The sequence below is a fragment of the Hippopotamus amphibius genome, chromosome 11 (genome assembly GCF_030028045.1).
Source record: "Hippopotamus amphibius kiboko isolate mHipAmp2 chromosome 11, mHipAmp2.hap2, whole genome shotgun sequence".
Taxonomy (NCBI): Eukaryota; Metazoa; Chordata; class Mammalia; order Artiodactyla; family Hippopotamidae; genus Hippopotamus; species Hippopotamus amphibius.
Genome location: NC_080196.1, coordinates 114,386,623 through 114,399,110, shown reverse-complemented (window position 1 = coordinate 114,399,110; position 12,488 = coordinate 114,386,623). Strand labels below are relative to the sequence as shown.

Here is a 12,488-nt window from a genome sequence, read left to right as displayed (position 1 = left end):
ATGTAATGAAATCACTTTATTTTCAGTTTACTTTTCTATTACATAAGAAAATACAACAGAAATTAGTTCAGAGATGAAGCCAGAAAATAACATTGCCAGGAGTAACTGAAAAAGTAGGATTATTAATTAAGCTATCACTGTTTTCAGAAACATCCCAATTTTAGAGAGCAGAGGGATTAAGTTTGAAGTAACTTGTTTTCTCTAAAATGAATGGACATCAAACATCAGATTTCATAATCACCAGCTGTAAGATGGTTTTATGCTTCACTGGCAAGTTTTTGGCTAGGAAACATCTGCAAATACTAACTGATTCCTCTTCTGAGCAACTTACAGAACCTTGGAGCGCAAGCAGAGAAAAGATGTCACAACCTTCCCTGCGATTATACAGACCGGCTGCTCCTCCAGGCCCCGGGCACAGGACAGGGTAAGACACGCAGGCACAGAAAGAACAAGGTCTTAGGAAGAAATCAAGAATACCTTCCTTGATTAAAAAAAAAAAAAACACATTTACTTTAGACTTAGATTTAGTTCGAAGGTTCTTTAATTTTGCCCAGATTAATTAAAAAAAGACCTTCTATAGATAGTATCTAAATTTTCAAAAATTTGAAAGGTTTTCTGAGGTGAGTTTGGGTTACACTATCAATATACCCTGAGCCGGCTTCGTGGATTCAAAATGTGCCTACGTGCACATCCACTGTTTGAGACGCCTGCTACATCAAGGGCTACAATGCGTATCGACAGTGCACCCGCAGGTACTACCCAATCCTCGTCATCTGTTTTCGGAGAAAACAAGGAGTGGAGGGAAGCGTGGGACTGAGGGGCAGGGTGCGACCGCAGCGGAGGAGGGGCCGGACTCGCCCCGCGTCAGGAGGCTACAGTGAGCAGTGCTCAAGTGGAAGAAGAGGGGCTTTTCTCTTCTCTTTGGAGCACAAACACACCATCACCGGAGAATAAGGGTACCCCTTCCATGAAGAGTGAGGTTCTTACTGCGGTATTTATCTAAATACAATACAGTTTATTCTCACATGTCAAAAAGAATGATACAATACTTCAAAAAACCTGAGCCTGAAAATTCAAGTTAAAGGACATAAAATCCAAGCTAGAACTGGAAATGAGCTCTTGCAAGAGAACAGAGAAAGCAGAGAGGACCGTGTATGCTGTGCGGCTTTAAGATCAACCTTTAAAGCTGTGCTGTCAGCCTCCGTGTCCTCCCTCCTGTGACACATGCAATACGCACAGCCGCACCGGCCCATCCCGTTCAGGACGAGATCTGAGCGCCCCCCGCCCCTGGGACCCCCTTCCCACCAGTCGCATGCTCACACACTCCAGCAGCACGCAAAGACCTTCTGCAACTACCGTGCCCTCGACCTGCGACACCTGCCCTGCGCACGGCCCACTCACTCTCTCCTGTCGTCCAGACGTCTTCAAGTGCTGGCCCACCAGAGGGGACTTCCTCAGCCACCCTATCAAAATAACTGGTCATTCTCTACCCCCGTATCCTGCTTTACATTTTCTTCTTCAAGGCTTCCTGGCAGGCTCCCTGGCATTACGGGTCTATTTAAACTGCCTTCTCCCCCAGAATGGAAGCTCTGTTAGGACAGGGCTTTGTCCGTCTTATTCGTGTTGAATCAACACTGCTCTGACTAGTGCTGGACACAAACAAACAGTGCTGGCTAATCACAGAATTGTGTTTCATTCTGCACACATCTTAACCCACTTTTCCCCATTTATTCTAATACATACACCTTCAGTGTTATTAGGTACTTTCTGTAAACATCATTTTCAAAGGTACACACCGTAGCACAGTATTCCAACAATGCATGGCATATAGTACAGTTAAACAATCCAGTGTTAGACATTTGAGTTTTCAAATAATTTTTGTCAAGAATAGTAATAGACATTCGTAAAGACATTCTTTGGACTGATCACTATTGCTTTAAGATAAATTCCTCAAATAAAAATGCTGAATCCATTTATAAAGTATTTTATATGTATTTCCAAACTATCCTCCAAAAAGGCTCTACAGATTTAGGTTGACACTAACAGCGGATGAGAATCACAGCTTCACATCATCAGCACCAATGTCTCTGTCAATCTGGCTAATTTAATAAGTGGAAAAGGTATTCATTTCTTCAGTAATTTTGTATTCAGGTTACACGTAGGGTGCTCTCATTGCTACCCTGGAGTCTAAGTGAACAGGAACGGGGGGGGGGGGGGGGCTGGCCCAAACCGTCCTGTACCCGTGACTTACACCCCCCCCCCTTCCAGTCCTCCACTGTGCCTGGCAGCACAGTCTCCGAGGCGGCAGGGCTGCACAGACCAGAACAGACCAACTCGAGAGCACAGGGCTCCCATTCCCAGTTCTGAAGGCGGAACCCTGCCCACTGCACTGCTCTCTCACGGCAGGATTCCCTCGCTCACGGTCTCCTTGCCCATGGTGATCTGCCCAGAAGGGAGCAAGCCGAAGGGAGCAGCACCTTTTTCGAGGGGAAAAGAAGGCAGGAGACATACCTCTCATCTATATAAACTGAAAATTAGTGAACGCTATCAGCAAACAGCACAAAACGATCAAGATAGCATGTCTGAAAGGGAAATATTCAATGACAAATCATCTGCCTTTCCAAAACGTTACACACCAAGCTGTCAACCAGCAGTTGTCAGAATCTCACTGAGATACTTTAGAACTGTCACCATCAGGCAAAGGTAAAAAATGCCCATCTGTCAGGACGCCAGAGGGGTACTGAGCAGACTCCCGCAGCACCCCCACCCCCGTCACTCCCAACAGCTCCGCCAGCGCAGGGGCAGCTGGGCTGGGGACGAGAGCTGCGACCCTAGGGCCCAGCAGAACCCCTCCCACTCCTGCCAGCAAAGGTGCTCTGCAAGGCCTCCAGCCCACCTAGCGCGGCAGGCTGCCCTCACACTCCTGCAGGGCTGCAAAGGACTCTGTAAAACCTTTTCACAAAAGTTCAATGACACACAGCAACAATCACATTTCAAAACTCTGAACAATTTATCTTTTAACCATCTTAACTCTTAAAACTATATTTTAAATACTTAATAATTTCAGTTAATTTCAAAAATCTTTTCTTTTTACCAGAGGAGCCCAGTAGGTGTAGAGATAGCCTATTTTCAATGCTGGTACAAACTGTGAGCAGGATACTACCAGAAAATAGAGATTCAAGAAAAACTTGAATTGTTCATATAAAACCTAAAAAGAAAAAGAAAAAATTAACATAATCTCTTCAAGAAAAATCTTTAATACCTTAATTAAATAATTAAAATCAGCAAAATACCTAACCATATTTCCGTCAAACAGTGAGAATATGCCCTGAGTCACAATAAATTGCTTTTGACAAAGGCTTTCCAATAACTAAATCACAAAGAAGAGCTAAGGTTACCCCAAATTATATTTAAAATAAACTGAAAAAAAGACAATTAGAACTTTCAACTATGTTAAATGCCCTCTAAAAGATTTTTTTGTTTTCTTGCATGCAATTTTCCAGTTTTCCACACTCATCTTCTATACACCTTTATATGCACGTCACCCCAAATGAGACAGCAAAACCTTCCCAATGTTAGTGAGTTAGTTAATACAGCTATACAAATGTGTTTCTTCTCATCAACTCAGAAGACCTTATGGAAAAGTGCTGTTAACTTTATATTTATGAAACAGTAAACAATAAAACATGATAGCCATGATTTCCGAGTGTGGACATCTAGTAGGCTTTACAAAGATCGAGTGAACAAGCAAATCATATACAGGTATGAATTCACACACACAAAAAACGAATCTCCTGTATTTACTTTCCTCAAAGTATAAGAAATGATAAAATATAAAAATATGTAAATTACAGACGAATTTTCAGGAAGACAGCTACCTGCATGTTCTTTATAGTCTCTTGGTAGTTGATCTTCAATGGTATCTTCAAATATAAACTAAATAAAAATCATTATTCAATAAAATCTTTTAGGAATGCAAATCCTGAATTTTTTGTTTTGTTTCTTAATTCAAATAGGATAATCTTCAAGAAGGAAAATCCAAGATCTGGTATATTAACAGACTTCTATTCACAAACGCCTCAAATTATTAGATTTACATTGAAAATCAAAATGGAACAAAACTCATGTTTATGGATGAGAATAACTTAAATAGCACACTACAATTACAATGAAACTTACAAACTTGCAAATTGCAAATCAAAATCTCCTGGGATGCTGTTTTTTAATACAACTTGGAAGGCACAGAAATTTTAACAAGGGCAGAGCAATGGGTTAAGTACTTATTGTTGACTTAAAGAGTCTGGAACCACAGTTTTCATACAATGAAGTTATATACATCATCACACACTTATGTGTGTGACTAAAAAATCAGTTACATTGATAAGACATTTATATTCATAATCATGTTCAATTGCTGTCTAAAACTGTTTTGAATCATTTCATAAATTAATCTCAGCAGGAGAGAAAGCTCTCTTTTTCCTCAGTGATTTCTTTAAAATCTCAGTTAGCATAAATTATATCTATTAGCAATTCAGCAATTGCCATTCGTGCTAAAAATGGCACAGAATTCCTACTGTGCAATTACCAAATGTTTCTAAAATACTACGTTTTAGATGAAAAGCCTAATTTAAGAGACAATCTCAGAAGAAAGTCATTCCCACGGTAACAGCTGTACAGACACATCAACAGGTCTCTTCAGGACAGCCATCCTGGTGGCCACGTGACACACTCGGATCAAAACTAAGCTGCACTGGCCACTTCAGAGCCCTGCAGTCAAGATTTCACTGTCTGTGAGCAAACTTGGAGGGCTTCAGGCAAATGGACAACACTTAGCCAATCTGCGTATTTAATAATTTAAACCTAAGGAGAAAACAGTAGCTTCATTCAATAAAGACAAGAATATTTATCTGCTTGAAAGACAGTTTACATTTTATTGTCCTGACAAAAGATCAGTCCTTTAATTATGAAGCCATTAGTTTTGTGTGTTTTAATAAAGGAGCATATTAGCCATCAAGCATCTGACAACTGTTGGACGGATGGAGGTGGGTGGTGAGGGCTAATCGATGCCCAACACAAAGTCAGCATGGCTATTTAAATAAAGACAGGAAAGATAAAGCAGCCCTCATTCCACATAATCAGGAGATTTTTGCAAAACAGCATAAGAGCTAACACCTAGAACTGATCAAAAACTTTGATATGGAAATATCATCAGTACCAGCTGTCTTTTGCCTTTAGAAAGATAAATAAATCTGTCTATTAAAATAGGGAATGATACACAAAAAGCAAAATTAATTCAACTATTCTCAATACATATAATCTCAGTTTTATAATTTAAGCCAGAAATATCACTGGCAACAAAAAAAGTAATAAATATTTAAATTTCAGAGTTTACATTTAGCATACTACCTAAAGATAACTACTGATATAACAATACAAGGCCTGAAATTTACAATGTGAAGTCGAAATCTATAAATGTTTATTGATACTTTGCTACTGAGTCATGTTTGTGTAAAAAGCTATTTTACTTTCATCGGACAGCCTTGGCAGGCTTTAAACATCATATACGTTCCACTTTTCCCTCCAAACAAATTCCCAGCTAAACAAAATTTATGACCTATTTTCTGATAATTTTATTTCGCTTTACCTGGTTATTCCTACAATAACATGAAGGTGATGTTTACCTAGACCTGAAGACGACAGGCAACCTATCAACTTCCTTGAGTTGAGCTCTGTCACCTGTCACGCGGCTATTAACAACGCACACGAATTATTTAACAATTACCTGAAACACCCTTGGTTCAAAAGCAAAAGGACTCTGATTTAGATACAACAGAATTAATCAGGGAAAAACCGAAAACACAGTTCACAATCTGATATACAGCCTGTTTTCAAGAATTTAACAATCTTACCCCAGGTATAAAGGTAAATACATTGTATTTCTGATTTTTGATAGAATTTCTGGGATGTTTTTCTTCACATTTTTCCGGATATCCAAGCCACACTGTACGAGCTTTTAATTCTGTCTTTCTTTGACAAATATTCATCAGCCAATCACAGCAACTGCAAGAAACAAAAGACATATATTGTGTATGCTTTTTAAAACATTTTAAAATTAATTCTACATATCTAGAGCCAATATTGATTGTTTCTCTATTCATCAGACACCAGCAGCATATCTATTTTTAATCTGTGAGGGTTTTCTTAAAATAGGTCAGCTATACTAATTTAAATTTGATATAAAAATACTGAAAGAGCTTGTATACGTGTGCAATGACTCCTAGAACCTCAGGGAAATTACCTTCCCTGTTTAGACCCTCTTGTTGGAAAAATAAAACCATTAACATTCTGAAGCAGTCAATGCTTTATATGCTGAGGAAAGAATCGCCGTATATTATTGGTAATTCTCAATATACCACTCAGTGATTCAGTGATAAAGGCTCTCAGACATCAGTTAATTAGGATGTGACCCCCTCTTGTCTTAGGTAGTCACTTTTTCCCTCCTTCAAATGATAACTTTTCTAGTAGCATAATATAAAATTAAGACTTACGGCTCAATTCAGTAGTTAGAAGGACGCCCACGGACTCCTCTCCTGGTAATAAAAGCTTGCCTGTATCTTCACACAGCTACCTTCACCTTTGCAGTCAGTTTTAACGCTAAACCTACCCCTGCTCCACAGGGTCAGGATTCCAGGAGCACAAGCTCTTCCTGGATGTCCGGGGCACCCAGCCACCAGATCTGAGGAGAGGACATGGTGTCTACTGGGACAACTTTGCTTCAAATACTTCAGGAAACGATGAAAAGGTATCAAATTCATCTCTATTAAGCATAAACTAATCAAGAATTTAAACTTCAGTATTAACAATTCGGTTTAATTAAAATTTCCAAAATGTAGAGAAAGACTCAGAATGGCTTATTAAGGGAAGGGAAGTTGTTAAACTTCATCTTCTGCATGTAGCCAAGGCTAGGGAGAGAAGCAAGATGGTGGAGTAGGAGGACGGGCGCTCACTCCCTCTCGCAGGAGCACCGGAATCACAACTAACTGCTGAACAACCATAGACAGAAAGACACTGGAGCTCACCAAAAAAGACACCCCGCATCCAGAGACAAAGGAGACGGTGGAGGGTGCAATCGCGTTAAAATCAAATCCCATAAACGCTGGGTGGGTGACTCACAAACTCGGGAACAGTTATACTGCAGAAGTCCCCCCACTAAAGTGAGGGTTCTGAGCCCCACGTCAGGTTTCCCAACCTGGGAGTCCAGCAACGGGAGGAGGAATCCCCAGAGAATCAGACTCTGAAGGCCAGCGGGATTTGACTGCAGGACCTCCAGAGGACTGGAGGAAACGGAGCCTCCACTCTTGGTGGGCACACAAAAAAGTGTGCTCACCAGGACCCAGGGGGAAGGAGCAGTGACCCCACAGGAGACTGCACCAGACCTACCTGCTGGTGTTGGAGGGTTGCCTGCAGAGGTGGGGGGCAGCTGTGGCTCACCCAGGAGACAGGGACACTGGCAGCAGGGGTTCTGAGAAGTGTTCATTGGCGTGAGCCCTTCCAGAGTTCACCATTTGCCCCACCAAAGAGCCTGTAAGCTCCAGGGCTGGGTCGCCTCAGGCCAAACAACCAACAAGGTGGGAACACAGCCCTACCCACTGGCAGACAAGCAGATTAAAGTTTTACTGAGCTCCGCCCATCAAATCAGATAAAGTTTTACTGAGCTCCACCCACCCAGCCCTACCCACCATCAGTCCCTCCCATCAGGAAGCACCCACGAGCCTCCTAGATAGCTTCCTCTACAAGAGGGCAGACAGCAGTATCAAGCAGTATCAGCAGTATTTCATCTTGTAGGACTGAAAACCACAGCCACAGAAACATAGAGAAAATGAAAAAGCAGAGGACTTTGTACCAGATGAAAGGACAGGATAAAACTCCAGAAAAACAACTAAATGAAGAGGGGATAGGCACCCTTCCAGAAAAAGAATTCAGAATAATGATGGTGAAGATGATCCAGGACTTTGAAAAAAGATTGGATGCAAAGATCGAAAAGTTGCAAGAAAGTTCACCACAGACCTAGAAGAATTAAAGAACAAACAAACAGAGATATGCAACACAATAACTGAAATGAAAAATACACTAGAAGGAACCAATAGCAGATTAACTGAGGCAGAAGAGAGAATAAGCGACCTGGAAGACAGAATGGTGATCATCACTGATGCAGAAAAGAATAAAGAAAAAAGAATGAAAAGAACTGAAGACAGCCTAAGAGACCTCTGGGACAACGTTAAACACACCAACATTTGCATTATAGGGGTCCCAGAAGGAGACGAGAGAGAGAAAGGACCTGAGAAAATATTGGAAGAGATTATAGCTGAATGTAGCCAAGGCTAGAACAGCAAGCCAGAAGGATAAAGCAGAAATCCCTAACTTTACTATGTGACAAAGTAAGCTCAAAAGTTAACATGAAATTCTGCATGACAATAACAGTCCTAGAAGGTATGATCATAAGATGAGGTTGACCTAGCAAGACTTACAGGCCAAATTCACTGCATGCCTTCCCTTTACTCCAATCATTCTGACGTTAGTCTCTGGAACACTCAGATGTGTCACTTTATAAATCACCCACAGTAGCACCCTGTATGAGGGGACACATGACGTGTTTACACTGAAATCAGTATATCCCTACTGAGTGTCCACCCAGTTCTTGGCTGCGCTCAGAAAACCTTCAGTCTGGAAGGACAGGGCTTTGCCCTTTGGAAGCTCCCTGTCCTCCTGGCGTGGATACACACTCATCGCCTGCAGCGGTGTCAGGCACTGCTGTCCTGAGGAGCCACCCGTGGAGGGGTCCAGGAACGCCACATGAATGCCAAGCAGGTCAGCTCTAAAACGTTCCCTGCACCCTGCCCTCTGCTTCAACTGGAGCAGAGAGAGGAAGACCCAGCTCCGAGAGAACAGAAATTTCTTATCACTGCTTGCCACCACTTTTTAAAAAATAAATCAGAACAGATAGCATCTCCACATGTAAAACATACTTTTAAATCCCCAACAGCTATAAATCATGGTATTATTAAATGATTTAAGATTGTCAAAGTAAGTATTCCCACCCTTACTGCTTTTTGGTGGGGGGGAAAGGTGTCGACACACGAGCACGGGTTGGAAAAGAATTTCCAGACACAAGGCAGAATGTAAGGAAGATAGAGTTTATTAGAGAGAAGGGACGCTGTAAAGACAGCAGGATGACTTCCTGGCAGACCAGGGAGAGCCAACTCTCTGGTGGGCTTGCAGCCAACTTTTATAACCCCAAAACAAGGAAAACTCCTGCTAGGAAAATGGCACTAATCAATTAGTCAGTGCACCAAAGGCAACAGGTGTCATAGGCTGGGGTCCTATATGGTGAATACCTTCCCTAATATGGGGTCGGCTGGCCCAGGTCATGAGTCAAAGATTGCTATGAGGGTCGAGATAACTCCGGAATTTGGTTGCTGTGAGAGCTGGGTTAACTCTGGAATCTTGTCTTCTGACATTGGTACAGGACTCCACAAAGGGGACTGGTCAAGTAGATCTCAGCAAATATTGGTAATATTTCATCTTGTTTATGCTTGTATGAAAAGAAAACTAAATAAGCCTTCAAATAAAATATAATCTGCTTCAAATGACTATTCCCCACCTTCCTGTAACTCTTACAGTGGGACCTGGATCCCCTCACAAGGGTTCTTCCCCTCCCGCCCACCCCCTCACCAGCACCTATGCAAAACCACACTGCTGGACCCGCGCCTCTCCCAGGGCAACCCCCCCCCCACCCCGCCCCAGCTGGGAGTGTGATCTGGCTGCCCTGGTCTAGTCACAGCACCAGCTCCTCGCCTCAACGCCGCCTGCAGATGCGCTCAGAGATGCCCGACTCCCGCCTCATACACAAGGGAACTGGAGGCCAGAGGTCGGTGGCAGATCTACGCGGAATGGGGCAGGGCAGACACAGAGCCCGGATCTCAACCCCCGCCGCTGCACAAACAGGCGGGCTGGCGCCGGCTCACGTTCACAAATGGCCTGTCCCCAGCCTAGTACACAGCACAGCAGCCACTCAACAGAGGACAAAAACAGATGACAACTTTATGAGCAGGCAACAAGACTCACTGAGAAAAACATGGACTTGAAAGCCATGCATTTGGAGACAATTCCAGGTGTGGCCCTGGGCTGGTCCCTGGTCTGAATCTCTGTTTCCTCATCCTCGTCCCCCAAGCAATGCACTCGGATATGAATTCTTCTCCTGAAACACATAATTACCTAATCTAATGGTTTAATGTGCAAAAGTCAGGCAAGTCTTAAGATGAAACAGAGGACAGCCAAAGCTCAGTGTTTGAAAATATATATATAAAACTTGGGAAATGTGGATTTTCCAGAGTTTATGCTGGTATCAACATATCCTATAGGCAAAAGGCTCTATAAGCTCAAAATAACTGTCTTCTTCATCACATGACACCGCAAACATTCGCTAAAATAAAAACCTCAACGTCTACACCACTGTCAGCAGCACATGAAACTAGCATCCCATTAACTTTCAAAGCCTCATACTCTATAAACTCTAAATCTCAAGGACTAAAAATACATATTCAACTGCTTAATTTTTCTCTATCCCCCTGTATAGAAAAGACTAAGATTCTTAGACTTCCAAAACTTACTTAAGTTATTCATAACACTTTTTGCTACTAATAACTATTGCCAAATTAAAATCTTATTACTATTTCTTTGTGCAAAGACAGAATCAAGTAGTGGTTAGGAAGCCACTATGAAATCACCCGCTACTTCACAGTATTAAAGGAAGACACAGCCTCGAGGTTTTAAAAGCCTGGGGCGCCACCAGAACTGCTACTGGACTGTGCAGACAGAAAGTATGACCAGAAAGAGAAGACAAACCCCCCACAGAAAAAAAATGCCTGTCAAAAAGTACCTGGAAGCCTTGTGGCGTTGTAGCGCTAAGGGGGAAAGGAAGACTATGGGCAATTTTTGAAGGAAAGTAATGAGAGGAAAACATACTGGTGATACTGGTGAGTGCGGAGGAGAAGCAGAGGGCAGTCCCTGCAAGAAGGCGGGCAGGAGCTTCACCCAGGAGCACTCCTGTGCACTGAGCACAGAACATCTCCTCAGTTACTCACTGTCCAGAAGACACTGCCCCATTGACATGTAAATCGCCTTCCTCTGTCAAGTCAAATTGAAACTAAACCCAATAGTACACAAAGTACACTTTTCTCTTCCAAACATTTTAGGATTAGTAACTTTCCGCAAAGGTCTCTACAATCAAACTAGTACTCCAATAATAAATAAAGCATCTTTATATACCAATATCCTGTCCTCTAAAATTTTAGGTAGGCATAATTAAATAACTTCCAAAATTTAGAGAGCATCTGGAAGAAAAAAAGGAAGGAAGGACGGAAGGAAGGAAGGAAGGGACAGAAAGAGAGAGGAAGGAAGGAAGGAAGGAAGGAAGGAAGGAAGGAAGGAAGGAAGGAAGGAAAAGAAAGAAAGAGAGAGAGAGAAAGGAAGAAAGAAAGAAAGAAAAAGAAAGAAAGAAAGAAAGAAAGAAAGAAAGAAAGAAAGAAAGAAAGAAAGAAAGAAAGAAAGAAAGAAAGAAAGAGAGAGAGAAAGAAGGAAAGAAATCCAACAGGTACCTTTGGTTACCAGGCCAAAAGCAACACTGCACTCCTGTCCTCTTAAAAGACCAGCATTTTCCCATGCTTCTGCACCCCAAATGTGTTACAGATTAACTGGAAGTGTAGAGGCCATTTAGAACCAGGAACAATCCTAGCACTTGATCCCCCCTTCATATGGAATGCCATTCAGGGGTTCCACTTTCAGGGGACAAAGTGACTTTTGACAGTGAGTGAAGTGTAACCTCGTGAGAAAGGCATTACTGCCCCCAAGAACCACGCACCGGTATGCATCACAGTTACTCACACGGAGGACACTCAAAGGTGCAGAAGACAGATTACAGAAAAAGCTTTTCAGAGTCAAATTTTTCAGAGCTGGAATTTCTGCCAAATAATAAAAATGAGAAGGCAGGTCTTAAGCCATGAAGAAATTAAAGCCTACTCAATTCCTAAAGAACAATTTTATAACCAGCCTTACTACTCAGCAGAATCTACAAATAAAAATACAATGAAACACCTACAACCCGTCAATATTACTTGCTATCTAGCGTCACTACAATAGTCACGAACAGTTTCTTCTGCATTTAAACTACGTAATTTTATGTGTCTGCTACGTCACCTAACAAGCAGAGTGACAATGAATTTCATAATGCCTGGTATTTAGAAAATAAAAAAGGTTAGCAAATACTCAAAACTGGAAATTTATAAGAAATAAAATAAGACCAATCTAAGTTGCTAACTGGACAGTCTGTTCTGGAAGGTGCAGCTGTCATTTCCGTAACAATTCGCTGGGCAGCAGATGCCTGCTGAACATGACGTGTGGCCACACCTCGGGGCGCTCTGGTCCACGTG

General features: G+C 42.1%; 1 protein-coding gene across 17 annotated transcripts in view; it reads right to left on the bottom strand.

Moving 5' to 3' along the window:
* ATP9B (ATPase phospholipid transporting 9B (putative)) overlaps positions 1 to 12,488 on the bottom strand; it is a 196,973-nt gene that overhangs the window by 166,842 nt on the left and 17,643 nt on the right. For 15 of the 17 annotated variants that reach the window (XR_009048010.1, XR_009048011.1, XR_009048006.1 and 12 more), the window contains exons 3-4: positions 5,910 to 6,060; positions 3,095 to 3,208 (exon numbers count right to left, since the gene is read on the bottom strand). Coding sequence is in view for 11 of the 17 variants with exons in the window: in XM_057699066.1 (XP_057555049.1) it covers positions 3,095 to 3,208; positions 5,910 to 6,060 (265 nt within the window). In the remaining 6 variants the exon portion in view is untranslated. Of the gene's footprint in view, positions 1 to 3,094; positions 3,209 to 3,878; positions 3,937 to 5,909; positions 6,061 to 12,488 lie in introns of those variants that run through there. The other 2 variants (XM_057699074.1, XM_057699070.1) reach the window with 2 other exon arrangements.